This window comes from Ailuropoda melanoleuca, chromosome 13 (genome assembly GCF_002007445.2).
Source record: "Ailuropoda melanoleuca isolate Jingjing chromosome 13, ASM200744v2, whole genome shotgun sequence".
Lineage (NCBI taxonomy): Eukaryota > Metazoa > Chordata > Mammalia > Carnivora > Ursidae > Ailuropoda > Ailuropoda melanoleuca.
In genome coordinates, this window is record NC_048230.1 from 29,740,037 (window position 1) to 29,762,653 (window position 22,617).

The 22,617-nt window shown below is 37.6% G+C and overlaps 1 protein-coding gene across 1 annotated transcript in view; it reads left to right on the plus strand.

The window, feature by feature from the left end:
• The window catches only part of EFCAB3 (EF-hand calcium binding domain 3), a 337,832-nt gene that overhangs the window by 281,324 nt on the left and 33,891 nt on the right, over positions 1 to 22,617 (plus strand). Inside the window, exons 124-134 of the mRNA XM_034640938.1 lie at positions 904 to 957; positions 1,599 to 1,703; positions 3,091 to 3,144; positions 3,598 to 3,702; positions 4,779 to 4,832; positions 5,562 to 5,666; positions 6,171 to 6,224; positions 7,857 to 7,961; positions 13,137 to 13,190; positions 14,508 to 14,612; positions 19,430 to 19,483. Coding sequence (XP_034496829.1) covers positions 904 to 957; positions 1,599 to 1,703; positions 3,091 to 3,144; positions 3,598 to 3,702; positions 4,779 to 4,832; positions 5,562 to 5,666; positions 6,171 to 6,224; positions 7,857 to 7,961; positions 13,137 to 13,190; positions 14,508 to 14,612; positions 19,430 to 19,483 — 849 coding nt within the window. The remainder of the gene's footprint in view (positions 1 to 903; positions 958 to 1,598; positions 1,704 to 3,090; positions 3,145 to 3,597; positions 3,703 to 4,778; positions 4,833 to 5,561; positions 5,667 to 6,170; positions 6,225 to 7,856; positions 7,962 to 13,136; positions 13,191 to 14,507; positions 14,613 to 19,429; positions 19,484 to 22,617) is intronic.

Sequence of the window (22,617 nt, forward strand, 5' to 3'; positions counted from 1 at the left end):
GAAAATGGTGTTCATGAAAAAACAGCTATTTTGTTTGAGTCTCAAACAATCATACAAGTTATCTTCCTCAAGAAATCATTGTATTTTAGTATACAAGTGACGTGCTTTATACAAACTTCTCGATTCATTATACAGAATATTAAAAAGGTGTGTTCTCAAGGGTTAAGATTTAATAAAATCAATACCTTTTGCTGCATTATCAAGAACACTCTAAGTGAAACTGGCATTCTTTTGCTACAAGCATCACAATGAAGAACACGATGACTGCTAGTACATTTGTTGCCATGGTCTTGATTCACGCAAAGATGCCAGCAATTTCACACACCCCTGCTGTTGCACCACCAGCGCAAATGTCAAAAGTATAAAAGGCAAAGGGTATTGGTGACTCCAGAGGTCCCTAGACCACACTTTGAGAACCGTGGCTCTAACCCATCTCAACCTTCTACTCAATGCAAGAGAACTAGGTCTGAAAGAAGGAAAACTGACCTCTAGGATGACTTAACTAAACAAACAAAACATTCCATTCACCATAACACTCTAAAGATTTTTAATAGCTTATGAAATAAAAAAGAAGTTATATTAATTGAATGGATATATATTTAAAGCCCAAACCTTTTGTTATATCTTCCTGTGGATTGAAAATATAATAAAAATTTTAGAATAAAACATGAAAACTTATTGGGATTCCATACACCAAATCTTTATTTAGGAATTTTATATAGGGGTGCCTGGCTGGCTCAGTCAGTAGAGCATGCAACTCTTGATCTCAGGGTTATGAGTTCAGCCCCCTTGTTGGTTGTAAAGATTTCTCAAAAAAATTTTTTAATCTTAAAAAAATAATTTTATTTAACTTTTCAAGTCTCGTTATCTTCATCTGAATCTAAATTCTGAATTTTCCTACAGACGATGAAAAGGTTGATTTGGCTACGTTGATGGAAGCAGCTAGTGCTTTTACAGGTGAGTGAGAACTTGTATCACACATCATAAAATTGAGATCTTGATGCTTTGTAGAGAATTACCTATTTAAAGCAGTAGTTTACCCTCTCCAGCCACCATTAATAAGCTTGCTTTGCCTTTTTTACTTATTTATTAATGATTTTGTCTTATTGACAGTAATTTAGATCATTAGAGATTTAGAAGTGTGGGCACTCTCAAATATTTTGGCCGGTAATGTGTTCGTTTCTCCAGTGTTCAAAGAATCAAAATATTAGTGAACACAGTGGATCTCAATGTGAAGTTTTTGCATCAGGAAATATCACTATGAACAGTCAGTCCCATAATTCAGGTCATAAAGCAATAACAGAGGTATTACTTACCAGTACAATTACGTATATTTTGTATACCATCATAAGTCATTGGGTAGTTACACTCCATGCTATGTTGACCCATATATAGAATAGGAATGTTATCTTCTTATTTTGATTAAAGAAACTTTTCAGGTGCTGAATTGTATAATAGCTCTGTATATGAAGTCAGCTCATGTATTTCAACTTCATCCTGCAGTTAGAAATAATGCTGTACTGGATCATGTTTTTCACAGTTTAGAATAATTGTATTTTTTAATATTGTCACCTGAAATAATCCCCATCTATTCAAAGGAGAAAAGGTTGAAGCCAATGACTTAAAAAACGTACTGAGAAACATGGGAATTGAGATCACTGAAAAAGAACAGTTGATGCTGTCGAAAACTCTGCTAATCTCTAGTGAGTCTTTAACACACCATGCTGGTGCTCAGGGAAATATGGTATATGGGCTTCTGGGTGAGAATTCTCTAATGTCTTAAGAAACCCCCTAAGGAAAATGCAGTCCAGACATAAGAAACCCCATTCTTGTCACTTGTGTTTGGAAGTAAGAAACTTAGAGGTGAGAAATTCCTCTCTTTTCCATTCAGTCAAGGGGCCCCTTGCTAAATATTTTAAATGCTACACAGCTAAATTCTTCTGTAGCTCCCTGAATGTGCCCCACATCCTCAGTCCTACCCGTGATAGCCCTCCCATCTCCCCATAATCCAACAACTAAAGGATAAACACCTAAGAGCAGGGGACCACCAGGACCATGTGCTTAAACTGTCAGTATTTGATTCTGATTTGTCAGTGATCCAGCCAGTCCATCCTTCCTGGGGACCTGCATATGCTCACCCTCAGACACCCTAGAGGCCAGCCTGTGCTTCACCTGTGCCTCCTGCCCAGTCTCAGGGACCACCATGGAGACATTCTTCCCCCTACCCTATAGCACCTGTCCCCACTTGTCCCTGAACATGAGCAAGCCTACACATCATGGTGGGTGCTAGAGCCCATGATGACAGAAGCAGCAGCCCAGGGAGCAAATGCTCAATGCCCATTCCTATTCCCTCACATATATCTAAGGCTGCAGCCACTCACTATGTCTAGCATTCCCCCACATTGCTCTCAAGGGGCCAGTTATGAAAATTGCAGCATCCTTAGGATATTGGCTCTGAGAGAACAGGATAGAGATGCACAAAGAAGCAGATGGACTGTAATGGAGATGGCCACATCCACATGCCAGGCACTGAGGGTTCTGTCAACACTGCAGACACTCCTTCCACAGGAAGGGGCCCTCTGAGACAGACAGCCCCTGTGGAGATGGATTGGGCTGGCAGATGTCCCTTATTCTCTGCCCCTGTTGAGTTTCCCCTCCATTTATGAAAAGAGTTTGTTTAGGGAATAAAATTTATTTAAATATTGTTTATAGTATCGTTTGGGTTGATAACTATTTTTAATAAAATCCCTTTATAGACTCTACCGTCCAGGCTAAACATATACTTATAGGAATACCTTATGGGCCTAGAGCATAGGCAAGAAGAAGAGAAAGACAGAGGGGTCGAAGTGCAGTTAATGAAGGGAAAACTAAGAAGAAAGAAGCACATATGTGGGTGTATTTGTAGCCTGCATCAGCTACTGCCATGTGTTTCAACTAGGAAATAGATTGGCCACATTGTGGGCATTCCTTTTATTATTATTTGAGGGTGAGACAGAATGAATTTCTAGATGAATTATATAAAATGTCTGATAAAATTATAGAGTTCCTTATCCTTTTTTCTTTTGACTTGAATTTTACCCTATCTCACAGGAGACGGAAAGGTGTATAAGAAGAGATTACTGAATAGTGTGAAGCTTCTCAAAGGTAAGAATCATGGGAACAGGAGCTAAAATTTGTTATGCTTCGCATTTGCTTTTTTAGATTGCTGATGAGAATCACGCTCTGCCATTATTCTCCTGGTTTAGCGACACTGGACTTATGCCTCATAACCGCACTCTTCTTGAGGTATAACTACATTTGAGGACGTTATTCTTAGTAATGGGCAGCAAGTTTAAGATCCTGATTTCATTTACGTCGATTATCTTTATCAATTCATCACACTTCTCTAATTCTTCTTTTTCATCCATGATTATTTCAGTTAAAAGTTATAGCACAATGTTGAGGGAGCATTTTCTCTTCTCAACTCCAACACTGACTATCTGGGTTCTTTTAAATGGCCAGTGTTTCACTCTACACATAAAGTGTTTGCATCCTCAAGGCTAGCATCTTCTAGTTCCTGGACCTACTTGAATTATTTACATCCTCTTCTTTCCTAAGGGAAAAAAGTCAATGTCAAGAACCTGAACACCCTTGTAAAGAACATGGAGATTGAGCTTGAGAAAGAGGACTATCAGGACTTACTGAGCCACCTGCCCATTGATGGTAAGTATTTCAGATACCACTGTACCTCGGGGCAAATCTTAGAGCTTCTAAATGAGGGCTTCTGAAAGGAAAGCTATTTTTTAATCTCTTTGAAAAACTTATGAAATATTTCAAACATATATCAAAACAGAAAACAAACACTATGACAAACACTTGCATATCCACCAGCTAGAGTTAACAAATGTTACCATTTTGCCATATTTCTTTCGTATANAAACTTATGAAATATTTCAAACATATATCAAAACAGAAAACAAACACTATGACAAACACTTGCATATCCACCGGCTAGAGTTAACAAATGTTACCATTTTGCCATATTTCTTTCGTATACATACCTTCCTTCCTTCCCTCCCTTCCTTGTACACTCTTTTAAAATAAGATAACGTTTCATTAATGACTGAATAAGACCAATTTAGCTGGATAAAAATGTCACAGAGGCAAAGAGAGTAGAGTTCATTAGAAAGAATTTGCTAAGGGGTGAGTCCCAGGCCTAGAGTTCGTGAATGAGAGGGCTCTTAGATTCGAATGCAGAGCCAGTGGCTTCCCATTAAAAACTTGATGCAGGGGGTGCCTGGGTGGCTCATTTGGTTAAGTGTCTGCTCAGGTCATGATCTCCGGGTCCTGGGATCAAGGCCCATGTCAGGCTCCCTGCTCAGCGGGAGTCTGCTTCTCCCTCTGCCTCCCCCCCCCCCGCNGGGGAGCCTGCTTCTCCCCCCCCCCCCCCCCCCCCCCCCCCCCCCCGCTCATGCTCTCTCCCTCACTCTCTCTCTCTCTCAAATAAATAAATAAAATCTTTTTTTAAAAACTTGATGAAAGCAACTTATAAGAGAGCCAGATAGCACATCTTTCAGCACAGCCAGCACATGCCAAGCCAAAATAAACAAATTGTTCTTCTTCCCTAATTCAGGGTTCTTATTCTTAGCTAATAGGAAGTTGGCAGGTGTGGCTAAGGCAGGCCACTATCACCAGCAAACGTCTGCTGCCCCTACCTGTAGCTTCTAAACTTAAATTTTTCATATCATTTTTCTAAGTCTAAGATTTGGTCTTTGTGCCTGAATTGTCTTTTCTTGCAGAGAATAAAATGGTTGATTTGAATGTGGTGATGGATGATGCAAAAGCTTTTACAGGTAAGAAGTTGTGGTAAAAAGGGAATTCATTATTAACTAAGACCTTAATGCTTTATAGGGAAAAAAAAAGATGTCTTTAAATAGTAGTTTTCTCTTCAGGCTACTACTGACATGCTAAGTTGAACCCCTACCAATTTAATGTTTGTTCTATAATCTTACTGTTTGATTTGGTAATTTTCCTGTATAGACGTATATTATGTGGAGTTTGGGCCAATAATGTTTTCTGCTTCACCATTGTTTAAACAACCATACTATAGGTGAACTCTGTTCAATCTCAAGGTGAAGCTTTTGTAGGACAGCCAGGAAATACAGTCACCGTGTCAAAAGACCCCATAATTCAGGAAATAATTTGGCATTTGACTTATATCTGGGATTATATATGCTTTTCTTTTGTTTGAATTAAAAGTGTAAATTCTATTTCTGACATGATCTCTAACCCACATGTACTCAGAATCTACATAGGTTAACAAGTTTCATTGTCAGTTCACTCTTCTAAGTAAGCCTATGCCCCATAGTTCAACTTTTTCATCATTTGAAATCCTTCATCCATTCCTAAAATTCTTATGTTAACAATTTCCATCNGTACTCAGAATCTACATAGGTTAACAAGTTTCATTGTCAGTTCACTCTTCTAAGTAAGCCTATGCCCCATAGCTCAACTTTTTCATCATTTGAAATCCTTCATCCATTCCTAAAATTCTTATGTTAACAATTTCCATCTTTCCAAAGGTGAGAAAGTTAATGTCAAGAATCTGAGCAATGTGATGAGGAAAATGGGGCTAGTCCTTACTGAGGAGGAGAAGCAGCAGCTGCTGAAAACTCTGCCCATTCACAGTGAGTATTTAGCACATCTTTGAAACCCGGATTTATGGTTTTGTGTGTGAAAACTGCTGAAATTATATGTGTATGTCCAGTAAAACCGAAAGCACAGTTTCACAAAAGAAGAAATCCTGTTCTTGTCACTTACATTTTAATATTGAAAATTGGCAACATCTTTCACTGGTCTCCATCATCAAAACTAAATTATCCTGTTCCCCTGGGAGCATCGCCACACCTAAGTCATGACCAAGGGAAAAAGGAAAACCAGGGGAGTAAGAGTAGGAAGGAAAAGGGGAGAAATAGGGAGATAAAGACTTTTTAATTCAACAATAGGTAGATTTATATCAGTGAAAGCTCTGTCTTTGATTTCATTCTCACTTGAGGGTAAAATAAATAAAATCCTAAACAAGTCTGAAGGGTTTTTCCCCCTGAAATTATGGATGTTGTATTGTCTTTGTGCTGTCTTTGTTAATCTTCCCTTCATTTAATCTCTATTCTTAATTGTGTCTTGTCTTACAGCTGATGGAAAAGTATACAATAATAGATTGCTAAAAGGTGTGAAGGCCCTCAATGGTGAGTAAGAAACACAAGGAAAGAGCAAATAAAAATAAAACCCTTATGTTTACCATTTGCTATTAAATGTTCCAACTTTGCTTCTTGCCAGTTTTTTTAAGATTTAATTTTTTTAGAGAGAGAGACACCGTGTCTGTGTGAGTGGGAGGAGGGGCAGAGGGAGAAGGAAAGAGAATATCAAGCAGACTCCACTGAGCACAGAGCCAGATGCAAGGCTCAATCTCACGACCCTGAGATCATGACCTGATCCAAAATCAAGAGTCAGATGTTTAACCAACTGACCCACCCAGGCACCCGTGCTTCTTGCCAATTTTTTGATCCATTGTTATAGATTCAACTTACCATTTTTCTTTGGGTACGTTGACATTTGGAGATATAAGGAAAAGTATCATCTTACTGTAGGAAGTTCTAACACTGTTTTCTAGTAAATGCCCAGAACTGTACAGACTGGTTGTTGTTTCAACCACAAGTAGATGTGCCAGTTCTCCCTGTTCACCTCTCATGGAAAACTGAGGGGTGCCTGGGTGGCTCAATTGGTTGAGCATTTGCCTTCAGCTGAGGTCATGGTCCCAGGGTCCTGGGATCGAGCCCTGCATAGGGCTCCCTGCTCAGTGGGGAGTCTGCTTCTTCCTCTCCCTCTGCCTGCCCATAGCCCTGCTTGTGTTCTCTCTCTCTCTCTGTCAAATAAATAAATAAAACCTTAAGAAAGAAAAAAACCTGAAGCAAGGTCCCCTAGATGGGTATTAAGAAAAATATGCTGTCTCTACTCCTTATACTAATTCTGTTATAAACAATTATATTTTTAATTTTTAATTACAAAAATATTTTTAAAACAGAAAATACTACAAGAAAACTATCCAGTTCTACCACTTGGAAAACTGATAAAAGAAGTGTAAATCAAGTCATGGGGATCTAATGTACGGCATGGTGACTATAGTTAATAATACCATGTTGTATATTTGAAAGTTGCTAAGAGAGTAGATTTTAAAAGTTCTCACAAGAAAAGAAAAACTTGTAACTTTGTGTAGGTGATGGATGTTAACAAGAATTATCGTGGTGATGACATTACAATATATATAAATACAAAGTCATTATGTTGTACATATGAAACTGATATAATGTTTATATGTCAATTATATGTACTCTGGGAAACAAACTGAGGGTTTCAGAGGGGAGGGGATAGGGGATTGGGCTAGGCCGGTGATGGGTATTAAGGAGGGCATGTATTGCATAGAGCACTGGTGTTATAAGCAAACAATGTATCATGGAACACTACATAAAAAACTAATGATGTACTGTATGGTGAATAATATAACATAATAAAAAATTAAAATATATATATATATATCAATTTTTTAAAAACTGGGAGTCCCCCTACCTCCCACCAATCTCATCCCTCCCCATAAAGGTAAATACTGTTTACTGTTTACCTTTTTCTCAATGGTTACCTTTCTCAGTTTTTTCCTACTTTCAACAGACATATCTAAATCTGGAAGATATATATATTAATAGTTTCTTTGTGCCCTTGTGGTTAACCCTCCATTTGGGATTTATGATGCATGACCATGATTGGCATTTTTCACTCTTAAGCACCAATATTCATGTTTTTATTCCATGCCCTTCTTTCCTAAGGACCAAGAGTCAAACTCAGAAGGGTGAAATCCGTCTTGGAAAACATGGGGACTAAACTCAAGGATGAGGAACTTGAGGAACTAATGACCCAAGTACCAATTGATGGTGAGTGTTACGGGCATCATTATGCTCTTCAGAGAAATAGTGAACCCTTCTATCAGAGCTGCTGAAAATAGCCTGCCTTTATAGTATTTAATGAAATAAATGTAAATAGAAAGACTTAATCCTGACTCATTAGGAAATACTATCTCCAGAAATGCTTTTTTAAAGATACGTTGGAGATACCACTTGTAAAATTCAGCCATGCCTGGGAAAGGCACACATATAAGTAATTGAAAGAAAAGTGACTTTTTTTTTTACTTCATGTATAGAGGAACTTGTTCATAAGGGAACATTTAAGAGAAAAATTAACAAAGTGAGAAGCAAATGATGAATTAGGAGAGAATGGTTGTAANAAAAGATACGTTGGAGATACCACTTGTAAAATTCAGCCATGCCTGGGAAAGGCACACATATAAGTCACTGAAAGAAAAGTGACTTTTTTTTTTACTTCATGTATAGAGGAACTTGTACATAAGGGAACATTTAAGAGAAAAATTAACAAAGTGAGAAGCAAATGATGAATTAGGAGAGAATGGTTGTAAGGCAAAGAGCTAGTACCCGAAAGGTAGAAAAGGCCCTCACACATTGATAGAAAACATGTGGAGAGTACAAAAATAGCCAAATATACAAATAGATAATTCATAAAAGAGGAACATAAGTGCCCAGTAACATATGAGAAGATGTCTAACCTCATCCATAATCATGAAGATATAAATAAAATACAGTATTATTTTCACTCATTGGACTGGCAAAAATTAGCAAGATTGATAACATCTACTTCTGGTGAGGATATGAGGAAAGGGACTCCCTGACACATTTCAGATGAGAGTTACCATTGCTATATATCTTCTTGGAAAAGTCATTTGGCAGTATCTATGGGGGGGGGGGGGAAATTCCCCTTTTCCCTGGGGAACCCACCCTCCAGCCCTCGCCTACATGCCTCGTCTATAGTACGTAGCATTTCTTTGTGCTGAGGCCTGGTCTTTGTTCTGCCACTAAATTGCTAACAAATAATTTAACCCTACTGAATGTTAGTGTCTTCATATGTTAAATGGGAAGCTGAACTAAATTATTTTCTGTGGTCATTTTTGCTCTGGAATCAATACAGATAATACATGTTAAGTACTTAATGCAGTGTCTAGAATACTCAGTAAATGTTTGTCATGATGATGGTGGTAGTGGTGCAGATAACGGAGAAGATGGAGAAGATGTTCAAGAAGAAGAAAAGGAAATTCTATGACCTATAAATTAATTTTGTCAATTATAAAAATATAAGTCCTGATAGAATAAATATTTTGTTTACTAATTATGACCTTTATATAAATAAATAGGTAATATGCAACTAGAGCGTTTTATAAGAAATCACTGGGCTCACTGTCTTCCTCCTCTACTACTCCTGTTCTTATTCTTGGCAAATTCACTACCTTCCAAATAGATCAGGGCTTTTGACTTTACTGTGCAATAGACACCTTTGACAGTATGATGAATGCATCACTTCTGAGTATAATATTTTTAAATGCATAAAACAAAATATGTAAGATTAAAAAGAAACTAATTTTCTTATAATACAATGTATAAAACATCAAAGATATCAATTATTAGTACCTATTAACACATTTAACAAGTTCTAGTAGATCTAATAATTACTAGAATTTTAGAGTAGTGATGAGCATAAGCAACTTTTCAATACATTTGCAACAACTATCATATAATATGAAAATGTCAGTGACTTGTATTAGTAACAAAGTCATAGGTTTTGCTACTACTACTGTGATTTGTTGCCTACACTAATGATTGAAGAAAATGCTAAAATTTAAGTTAAGTTAGTTAAGTTAAAATTAAGTTAGAAAATAAAGATGTACAGTTGACCCTCAGACAATGTGGGAGTTAGGGCACCAACACCCTGTGCAGTAGGAAATCTGCATGTAATTTTTTTATAGATTTTATTTATTTATTTATTTATTTGAGAGAGAGAGAGCGAGAGAGAGATTATGAGTAGAGGGGAAGGGTAGAAGGAGAAGCAGATTTCCTGCTGAACAGGGAGCCCAATGTGGGACTCGATCCCAGGACCCTGGGACCATGACCTGAGCTGAAGTCAGACGCTTAACTGACTGAGCCATCCAGGCGCCCTGCATATAACTTTTGACTCCCCAAAAACTTAACTACTAATAGCCTACTGTTGACCGAAAGCCATACCAGTAACATAAGTCAATCAACACATATATAATATGTTATATGTATCATATACTGTATTTTTACAATAAAGTAAGCTAGAGAAAAAATGTTACTAACAAAATCAAGAAAAAATACATTTATAGAACTGTACTGTATTTATCAAAAAAGTCCATGTAAAAGTGGCCCTTTACGGTTCAAACCCATGTCATTTAAGGGCCAATTGTATTTTTTTTCCATCCAAGCTCAAAGACTCCCTGAATTCTATCATTAGAGCATCCACAGACCCCAGGTTAAGAAATCCTGATTAAATCCTAATTAACTCCTGTTATAAGTCACCCATCCAACATCATGACCTCCTGTCCTTGACCTCTCCCATTTCAATCATCTTTTACTCCCATCCCCTTAATTGCTTCTCACACGGTGATGACCTAGACCTTGTCCTCACCTAATACTTCATCACCCCTAATATCTCTATTTCATCTACCCACTCTCTGACCTTTACCCTTCCAGTTTATTTACTATGCAGACATTTCTGCCATAACACAATGTAGGAATGCCTGAAAAAAAAAACCCTTTCTGTAAAATTAATATTGCCCACTAAAGTGAGCTCATGCGGAAAATTGAAGAAGCCCATTCAAAATGTGTGCCACTTTGTAACCAGAACGCTAACAAAAGCAGCAATTGATACTGTGTGAGGAAGCTTAGACACCCAGGTAAATAGCTCAGAGTAGCTAGAGACTATTAAAAAAGAGTACAACACATATCCAAAAGGAAAGAGTTGAAAAGCTGGCCTGCAGCTCTGAAATAGTGTAGATGAAAGTAGAGCCCTGAGCCAGTGAACCGGGTTCCCCTTCCTATATTACAGGCATTTTAAAAAAAATTTTTACTAAAATAGAGCTGAAAAGGTCCCTGCTGTAGCTAACGCAGAATTTCTTATTTTCCTTCTGACATTCATAATTCTAATTCTTTCACTTAGGAAAAACTGTGTGTGAACCAACACACCTCCCGCGTTGCTCTGACATTATTCCATCCAGCAGCCGAATGTGATGCATCAGTGCTATTGAGCAGGTTCTGTGGCAGAACAGAGTGCAGAATTCCAGCTCTAGCTCCTTACCAGCCACATGGGATTCTCTACTCCCATGGTGGGCTGGCCCTTCCACTTGTGCCCTGGATCTCATTTCCACCTGCTTTCTCAAAGACTGAACTCCTGCAATTTCCTCCTTTCTCTCCTGCATCATCAATTTCTCCCTCTCTACTCTATCTCTCTATAGATGCCACCGACTTGCAGATAATGCTTTCCTCTTCCCCTCGTCCCCCACTGCTACCCCTCCACCTCTTAGTTCCTCTTCACAGCAGAACCTCTCAAAACATTGTCATTACTTAGCATTGTATGGTGACTGATCATAGCCACACTTGCGAATAAGCACAGCATAATCTATAAACTTGTCAAATCACTATGTTGTACACCTGAAACTAATGTCACATTGTGTGTCAACTATATTCAAAAAAAAAAAAAAAAGAAACCCCAAACTTGTGCTTTCTTTTTCTCTGCACTGCCTCACTCCCATTCACTCTCTAGCACTCATTCCCTGCCACGGAGCTGAACCAGCTCTCAATCATCAGTGACCTCTATCTCTTGCCAAGGTTCATGGTTAAGTCTCTGTTCTTATTTTACTTGACATCTCAGCAGCGTTTGACATAGTGACTGACCCCTCTTTATTGACACATTTTTTTCTCCAGACTTTTGAAGCCCCATACTTACCTGGTTTTCTTCTTTCCTCACAGAGCTTCTCAGTTTCCTTTTCAGTTTCTGACTTTTTCCTCTGCAAGATTTCTAAATAATGAAGTGTTCAGGACTAGACTCTTGGCTACATCTTCTTCCTAGGAGATTGCTAATAGTCATGTAAAGAACTCTGGTTGCAACCATAGCCCAAGACACCAGCATCTCTTTCCTGGGCCACTGAAACCGTCTCTAGTCCCCATTCCTCCAGTTTCCCCATCTTGCACACATCAGCCAGAATAATCTTTTGAAAGCTGAAATCAGGTTAAATTACTCCCTTTCTTCATGGCCTCCAATGACATTCCTTTGCAACCAGAACAAAATCCCAACTTTATCATCAGGGCCAACAGTGCCCTTCATGATTTGGCCCATGTCACACCAGCCTTTTCTCTGCTTCTCAATCATAACAAAAAGCAACAATTGATATTGTGTGAAGAAGCTTAGACAGCCCAGGTAAATAGCTCAAATTCATCCCCATCTTAGGGCTGCCACACGTACTGTTTTTCTAATTGGAATGTTCCTCCCCTAGTTCTTTACATGACTATCCTCTTCTCATCATTCAGGCCTCAACCCAAATAGACCCTCCTCAGAGAGGCCTTCCCTGATTTCCCTTTCTAGAGCATCCTACATTACTCTTTATTGTAGAACCGTATTTTATTTTGGTAACAGGTTTACCTCAAATGATCCTTTTTGTTTTGTTTACATGTTAATTGTCTGTTTCCCTCTGCTAGATGTACACTCCTTGACACCAAGAACTCTGCCAGCTGGTTTACTTTTGTATCCCCAAAGCCTAGCAAAGTGCCTGGCACATATTTGTTCATTAACTGACCACATAAAAAAATACTCAGGGTCAGGTTCATTTTTCTGACCACAATATTTGTTGTGCCTGGCACATATTTGTTCATTAACTGACCACATAAAAAAATACTCAGGGTCAGGTTCATTTTTCCTGTCTCCCTGTATTACCTATAACAGATCACTTCTTAATTTAATCTTACTCTGGTGGTCTCTAAAGCAAAGAAAAAAGGGAGATACAAGAATGATTCATTATAGATTGAAAACTTTCTTCATTTCTAAGATAGCACTATTATCTCTGAGGATAAGTCTGTAAAATGCTAAGGAAATTTTAAGGAAAAACTGCCATATTCTTCTGGTCTTCATAGTTTCAGGGGTCTCAGTAACAACAGCTTATATGATTCTGGTTTATTTCCCTTGCCTTACAGGTGATAGAACAGTTGGTCTGAATGATTTGATGGATGCTGTCGGTTGCATCAAGGGTAAGTTGCAAGCTGTGTGAAAGGATATTATAAACAACACCTTAATATTTTACAATTGGTGGAGAAAAATATTTCCCCCTCATATATGTTTAAATTTTTTCATATGTGTTCCGTTTTTATGGATGCTTCTGAACTTGGGCAAATAGTAATTAATATGTGTTTATATATCAATACCCATGGCATTCTCTGAAATTTCCCCAAAAGAGTTTTTCAACAGAGTACTAGGTATCAAGGGCCAAAGAACTATTCCTTTTCCCCCACAAACCCCACTCCCAGCAATTTATCCTCTGGAAATAATGAAGCTGAGTAAAAGAAAAAAATTCTCTGCCTAAAGCCCTTCAGAGAAATTTGAAAGAGCCTAAATATCTAACAGTATAGGAATTACTACATACACCATGGCCTGTTAGGCTAGTGGGATATCTCGTGTTGAAATATTAAATGTAAAGATTATGTGGCAATTTGGAAATATGTTAATGATGTAATATTAGGTTGGAAAAGCAAAATACAGAAGTGTATGTATATTAGATTTCCACACGATTAAAGTACAGCCTTATTGTCAAAGGCCAGAAATGGAATATGAAAAACTACAATGATTTCTGTGGTACAGTAGTAGAATTATATTTCTCCCCTTTGTTAATCTTTAATGTTGTTGCATTGTTCTTATGATGAATGAGAAAAAATTACTTCTGTGTTGAGATGAATAAAAATCTTGGAATGCATAATGATCAGAGAAGCAAACTCCAAGCAAATATTTTTGAATAAAAATAAACATTTAAAAGCTGGTCTATAGAAAAACATTGAATTTTCAAGTAGGGTAGGAGGAAGAGTAAAAATAAAACCAAATCTCTGTATGCAGCTTAGTTTGCTATGGATTTTGCAATAAGTCACCAGGCAGTTCCTAACCCATGATGTACTTTCTTTTTTGTAGCCACCAGAATTAAAGACACAGGACTTGTTCTTTCTTTCTTTTTCTTTTTTAAGATTTATTTATTCATTTGAGAGAGAGAGAAAGCACAAGCGGGAGGGGCAGGGAGAGGAAGAGAGAATCTCAAGTAGGCTCTGGGTGCAGACTCTGCCCTGAACACAGAGCCTGACACAGGGCTTTATCTCAGGACCCTGAGATCAGGACCTGAGCCAAAACCAAGAGTTGGATGCTTAACCAACTGTGCCACCAGGCACCCCAACACAGGACTATTTTCTAACCTTTCTGTTAATTCTGGGCATATGTGGGCAATCGTATATGTAAGTATAGATAGCATTTTTCATCCTTTATAGATAGTGTAACATTTCTACAATTTATTTCTTAATTTTTCTAAGGAGAGGTGATTGATATCCAGGACTTAGACAACTTTCTAGCATGTGAGGGGATCAAGCTCACAGAAGAAGACATGAAGGAGCTAATGTCTCATTTGACTGTTAATGGTGAGGTTTTTAAAAATTCTCTTGTCTTCCCAGAAGTGTGTCTTTGTTATCCTGTATATAAGATCCTCAGAAATGATCCTCGTCTTTTTTTTTTTAAGATTTTATTTATATATTTGAGAGAAAGAAAGCACAAGGGGGGGAGGGTCAAAGGGAGAAGCAGAATCCCCACTGAGCAGGGAGCCCAATGCAGGGCTTGATTCCAGACTCCAGAATCATGACCTGAGCCAAAGGCAGATGGTTAACCGACTGAGCCACCCAGGCCCCCAATCCTTGTCTTTTTATCACCTACAACAATGCTTCTCAAACTTGAACATGCGTATGAATTACCTGGGCATTTATTAAAATGCAGATTGTGATTTGGGTCTGGGTTGGAACCTGAAAAATTCTGCATTTCTAATAAGTTCCCCATGATGCCAATACTACTGGTCAATGGACCACACTTTGCCTATGAAGGTCCTAAAAGATAATGAAATAAAACATTAAGATTGTGCCCGGCCTTTCATTTCTTAAGTCACAAGTACAAGGAATATGTTAATTTGTACTTGCGGGCAGGATTCCAGCCCGAAAATAAGAACGAAAAATATTACAGTAATTGAAATTAAAAAATAAAAATGAGTATTAGGGAGAGATACACAAGAGGAAGCAAGGGAGTTAAGGGTTCATTGATTTCATTTATGTTTGCTCTTTTGTTTGTTTATTGAGATTTTTATTATTGTTTGTTGAATCTGGCTACAGGACTTATCTGCTGACTGTTCTGTTTTATAGCTACTTTAGTCTTTTTTTATTTCTACTGCTTTCTTTGATGTTCTGATACCAAAAAAACAAAAAAAAGTAATCTGGGAGCATCTGGGGGGTAGCATTTCTTACCATAATACTTCAGTGATGCTGTGCACCTCTGACCTTGAATGTATAAGTTTGTATATTGATTTATTTGACCAACAAATATTTATCGATCACTGAATATGTGCAGGCACTATACTAGGTACAAGGAATATAAGAATGAAGCAGAGAGTACAGACTTGGTTTTCTCTGCTAAGCCTAACTGAAAGTAGGAAATAAAACACTGAACCAATATGTTTCTCAAATCCCTGTTTTAAAGCAATAAATTTGAACCTATTCTTTGCAAACATCACTTTCTGTTCTCTCCAGTTTGCTCTTTCTTCTTACTCACCTAGACTTTCTTCCTCTCCTCTTTCCAATGGAGAAAAGTCTCACACCTCCAAATCCATTACTCTGGACCTGATCATCTCCCACCTCATTGAAAATTATTTTCTGAGTTGAGATATAATTGACATATAACATTATATTTCAGGTGTACAACATAATGGTTCAATAGTTTTATAAAAAATCATTGATTCCCTAATTCCTTTCCAACATACTCAATTTCATCTCCTTCTCTCTACTCTGCCTTTGAAGAGGCACATAGTCCCCCCCTCCTTTTAAAGACTAACCTTCGGCTGGTTCTTCTGCCTCATAATTGGGATCATTCATCCCTCACTCCTTTCTCAGTCTGCTTTTTAATTGTCTACAGGAGCCACTTGTGCTTCCTCACTTCACATTCTCTTTGAATTCTTGCAATTGGCTTCCCCACTCACATAGCCTGCAACTCTACTGAAATAGCCCTCAGAATCTGAAATCACTAATGATTTCCTTTGCCATCCTCACTTATTCTAGCTTGCGAACATGGGAACAATCAAGGGTTTATTTCTGTCTTCTCAGTTTTAATTCCTTCCCTGCCTTGATTATATCACTCCTTCATTGTTGCCTCATTATCAGCTCTCTATGGCAGCAGTTCTCAAATCACTGTCCAGGGGCACCCCACTCTTTTGGGAGGTCCATGAGATTGTATTTGCCTTTATCATTCTTATTCACTCACAAGGGTACAGTAGCTTTTGTAATAAGCTACATGATATATCCACACATGATATATCTGAAAAACCTATTAAAATATTTCTTTTCTGGGTGATTGGGTGACTTAGTCAGTTGAGCATCAGACTCTTGATTTTGGCTCAGGTGATGATCTCAAGGTCATGAGATCGAGCCCCATGTCAGGCTCGCATTGGGCATGGAGTCTGCTTGAGATTCTCTCTCTCCCTCTGCCCCTCCACCCTCCTCACATACACTCTCTCTCCCTCAAAAAAAAATAAATAAATAATAAAATATTTCTTTTCTGACTACATAACTCTATAAGGCCAGATTTTCTTCAACCAAAAAAAAAAAAAAACATATCACAGCAAACTAAATGCAGAAACAGACTGAGAATCCCAGCTGTCTTGTATTAAGCCAGACATTAAAGAGATTTGCAAAAATGTAAAACAATGCTATTTTAGCTTAGGCTGCTATAACAAAAATACCATACGCTGGGTGGCTTATGAACAACAGAAACTTATTTCTCACAGTTCTGGGGCCAGAAGTTCTGAGATCAGTGTGCCAGCAAGGTTGAGTTCTGGTGAGAACACTCTTCTGGGCTACAGATTGTCACCTTCTCATGGTATCCTCACATGGCAGAGAGCACAGGGCAGCAGGCTCTCTCCTGACCCATAGGGGCACCAGTCCCATTCTCATGAGGGTCTGCTTCAGGATCTCATCCTATCCTAATCACCTCCCCAAAACCCTGCCTCCTAATACCATCACACTGGAGACAGAATTTTAATATATGAAACTGGGAGGACACAAATGTTCAGTCAATAACACTACTTTTCCCATCAAATTTTAATACCTTAATTTTTTTCATTTTTCAACTGATACATATTTTTCACTAAAACGTATGTTAACATGTACTGGATTTACTATTGTTATTTTAAAACATTTTTAAATTTCTCAGTTTTAATATCTAATATGATAATTAAACCCACATAATAGCTGTAATTCACATAAACCTCTTAGAGGGCCTCAAAAATTTTTAAGAATGTGAAGAAGTGCTGAGACCAAAATGTTTGAAAACCTTTGTTTTCTGGGTTATACTTTGTCACTACTGCATTTCCAGGAGCCTGCTAAATATTTCCTCCTTTCTGTCCCACCAGCACCTTAAGCTTTTCTTGTGGGGAAAGAGTGGACTTTTCCTAAACACCAGATGCATTCAGTTGAGTTAATCACACTCCTCAGTTACTGCACACTATCATCATTGACCCATGACGGACCCCTTGTGTTTCATTTTATTATTTCCCCCCTTTACCTTCTACTTCCATTCCTATTTCCTTCCCCCCATCATATGTACATTCTCTATTATGCCTAATGTATGTTCTTCCAATATGCCTTCCTCATGTTTATTGTAGATATATGTGTATCCCTTTAAAAATTCATTGTGTGTGGTTTCTAATTTCCTTAAATGGTATTGTGCTATGAAACTCATTCTATTTCTTTTTTTTTTCAATCAACATTTTTAACAGCCTTATTGAAATACAGCTCACATACCAAACAATTTATTAAAGTATATAATTGGATGGTTCTTAGTACTCACAGATACGGGCAACTATCACCACAGTCATTCTAGAACATTTTCATCACCTAAAAAAGGTGCTATGTGTATGCAGAAGGTGCTAAGGGAGCATTTAGCCAAGACCGCGGTTTTCTGGAAAAGACCCTAAGCTGAACAAGTATGGGAAGATCATTCCAGCCAGAGAAATGTACTCTGTATCCTCAAGAGTGACAAGTACACCACCTCAAATGTGCTGGTTCTCAAGAAATCCTTGTTAGAAGAAAACACAGAACAGATCCTTCCGTACCTATTCCAACTCTGAGCAATTGGCCAACATAGTCTCCTCATATATTTTGTTTGTTTTAATGTCATCTGAGTTTGGAAAAAAAAAAGATGCTGCCAGATTTGAGCCCTGGTTCTTCTTGTAATATCCCTTCTCCACATGTAACCTTTGGAGTGTCATACCTTGAAACACAGAAAAGAGGAACTGTATTGAAGAAGTAGAGAGATTTGTCTCACTAAATATTTATCCTTTCTTATCATACTCACCTGAGGGAAAAATGAATCCAATTCCCAAGCAAACCAGTTTCTCTAGTTCTAACTCATGTGAAAAGTTCCAGGCTGCCATGCCATTTTAATAATTTCACAACTTTGATCAGTTTTTATGAGTTTTATTTAAATTCAATTGATTAACATATAATATATTATTAGTTTCAGAGGCAGAGTTTAGTGATTCATCAGCTCATATAACACCCAGTGCTCATTACATCACTTGTCCTCCTTAATGCCCATCGCCCAGTTATCCCATTCCCCACCCACTTCCCCTCCAGCAGCCCTCAGTTTGTTTCTTAGAGTTAAGAGTCTCTTATGGTTTGTCTTCCTCTCTGATTTCATCTTATTTCATTTTTCCCTCCCTTCCCCTGTGAGCCTCTGTCTTGTTTCTTAAATTCCACATATGAGTGAAATCATATGATAATTGTCTATCTCTGACTGACTTATTTCTATTAGCATAATAACCTCTATCTAGTTCCATCCATGTTGGATGCGGAGAAAGGGGAACCCCCTCACACTGCTGGGGGGAATGCAAACTGGTACAGCCACTCTGGAAAACAGTATGGAGGTTCATGAAAAAGTTAAAAATAGAGCTACCCTACGACCCAGCAATTGCACTACTAGGTATTTACCCAAAGGATACAAACATAGTGATCCAAAGGAGCACCTGCGCCCCAATGTTTACAGCAGCAATGCCCACAATACCCAAACTATGGAAAGAGCCCAGATGTCCATTGACACATGAATGGATAAAGAAGATGCGGTATATCTATATACAAGGGAATATTACTCAGTTTTTATGAGTTTTTATGTGACTTCCTCTGTGTCTGATTCAAATGTTTTACAGGAAATAGGAAGGTTAGAGTGGATTCAATAATGGAGGGCCTAAAGAAGTTTAAACGTGAGTGGAAATTCATGATTCACTTTATAAAAATGGATAATCTGGTGCTATGAATTTATTTTCACGTTTTCTTGGTTATAAAAGTAATACATATTCATTATAGAAAATTTCCGTATCCAAAAAATGAAAGAATGCAAAAGGAAAATTTTAATAATTTGTAATTCTATCCACCCAATGATAATCTATAATTTTTCTCACCCCTAATTTTTTCCCTTATGCATACACAATTTTTGTGCATTTAGCTTTAAAGTCCCACTTTCAAACTACTTTTCTATTTTCTTATTAATACCTATTGATAGGTATGTCTGATGACCTAAAATTCCTTATTGGTTGCCTGTGAAATTTAACACATAACCTTAGTACTTTCTGTTTGCAGGCCTCTTAGCATATTTATTTCTAAAATAAGTTTCCCAATGCCAAATGCCACCGTCTGTACTTACTTAGAAAAGAATGAATGGGAGGTTTGAAAATGATGCTGTGAAACTCATCAGGAGAGGCAAGTTAAAGCTTGTCTTCTGCCCTCTTGCCCCCACACACAGCCTCAATCTGTACTTCATTCTCCAGTAATTTTGATTTGCTCTCTGCACCAGCATTTTTCAACAAGAATGATTTTTCTTTAAATTGATGTGTCTCTGAAAGCCTGATTGTGTTTCAAAAAGAAGAATTTAAGAATAATTTAAGGTGCTTTATGTAAGTATCTACAAAATGAATCTTAATAAGAGAAGATAAATTTAAATTCTGGACACCCACACTTAACATTTCCAAATGAGTCCTGTTGTATTTTATTATTTGCAAAAGAAAAAAGATCTCTTTGAATAAGTCCCATTCTATCCCGTATATTAGTGCTTGTGTCGCTGGTGCCAGAAAACTTTCAAAAATGTCTGCTTGGTAGCTTTTAACCCCAGCATTTAAAGTCATGATGCTGAATTTAGGGATACTGAAGCAATCCCCTGTGATCATGTATAAGATCAGTGTTCATCAATAAGCATTTATTGAGTACCCCAAGCAACGTGAAAAAGAATGTTCAGCAATGAAAAAGGGACAAAGTTCCTGCTTTCAGCAAGGCTGTTTTTTGGGTACAAAGTAGGTGCTCAGTAAATGCTTGTGGATTGACTAATAGAATTTCTAGTCTCCTGCCTTCAGATAATGGAAGAAGATTCACTAACCCAAGCAGCTTTATTGAGGTCATTCTCATAATAGCCCTCCCAATCTGGGCCACTCAGAAGAAAGAATTATGTAACACTATGTAAAACACTATGTAAAACCGCATGTAAGTGAGTCACCCAAATCAGAATCAATTGTTAAAACCCTTCTCCAAAGCCGAGAGAGCACGGCTTCCCAGTCCTGTCTGTTTACTTTTCCATCCTTCTTCTTGGTCCTCTTCCATTTCTTCTTTTTCTCTGTTTTTCTTCTCTTCTTTCTGTCTCTATTAATAGATTATTTTTCTCTCACTCCTGCTTCCACTTGTTTTCCTAGAAGTGTTGCCTTTTTCTCTTCTCTTTCCAGTCTCTGTCAAACAGACACAGTTCACACGCCTACACTGCTCTCCCAATTGCTTTCTTCACTACATAAGCCCATTCCACTTGCTGCCACCAAAATATATGTTATTCTGTGAAGTCCACAGTGCATTAAAGAAAATGGAGACATTGAAAAGTAGGTTTCATAATTTTAGAAACATCCAACAGCAGTGTCTATTCCACAAATTCACCAAATACTATCAATGTCCACTTATTAAGTTTTCTTTATAGATATAGGTACTAAGGGCACAGATTTTATTTCTGAATACTGTATACTGTATTGACATTTTTTGTACATTTGCACATGGTGCTACCTATGATTTAAGTTTTTGCTCTCAAATTTCTGATGACTAGACATACTCATTTTTTAGACAATGGCATTTTTTTATACTTATCTTTTTTCTCCAATCCCCATTTCACCATTTCTATTTTTCTAAGGAATAAAAATAAACTTCAGTTACCTAAGCATAATAACGTGAAAATGACACTTCTATATGAACAACTTCAAGACCTGCTAATGTTTCATGTCATTTGATGGTGGACATTCAAAATTCCACTCTGGCCTGCCGTGGTGTAGGTTGTATGGTTCTGTATGAGAATTTCTAAAACCATACTTATTAGGGTTATGGAGAAACTCTAAATACATTTTTAAAAAAAGCCTACTGTGTAAAAATGAAGTCTGCCACTTGTCAGAAACAGAAACCTTCCAAGTCTCATTCCCAGCCAGAGTGGTGCCACAAGCAGCATCCTAGGATGGCAGAGGATGCCTCTAGCAAACTGACGTCTAGGCAGGGAGAAGAACCAAGCAACAGAGAAGGGAAGAATGAGAGGAAAGGGAGGGAAGAAAGGTGTTTGATAGGCTCTTCTTAATCCTACAAATTATGTGTTTTGTGTGAGTACTAATCTCTCCCTTTGCATAAAAAAAAAGTATCTACTTTCTGTGTACTGCTTTCTGCGTGATATATTACCCTGTATCACCTTCACAGCCTAAAGTTACTACCAAAACGTTTCCATGTTTCCATAACCTACAACTGACCTTTCTTGATATCAAAATAGCATGGTTGACTTTATCTGGCCAAACTAAACCAAACTTAGGGAATTGAACTATTATATCCAGCACTTTTCTCCTGAGTTAATCTCATTGTGCATAGAAAACCAAACTATCCAACATTCTGAGAGGAAGAAAAGAATTGAATCAGTATTATTAAAGTACTTGTTTCATTGTTGTTCTGCCATAAGGTTGAGTAGGGCAAGGCAGAGAAATTTTATAGTCAATATTATAATAAATATTGTATGTACACACTTCACAGGAGAATTCACTAGAAAGAAATAACTATACCACTAAAAGTCATATAATTAGTCAACAGTTCATAACCAAAGCACTAATGAAAACGCAATGGGTAACAGGTTGTCCTCCTTGAGTCAACAAGTTTTCAAAGTCACTTCATTTCTTTTCATCCTAAAAGATGACAAGTGAATAGTCTTGCCTTCGATTTGTAGTTGACTCTATTTGTTGTTTCAAAAACAATTTTTGGAGTTTGAGACATTCAGGCACTAAAAGAGTCTGTATGAATTAACTGGGGATGGAATAGTGCACTTGTGATGAGCGCCATTGTT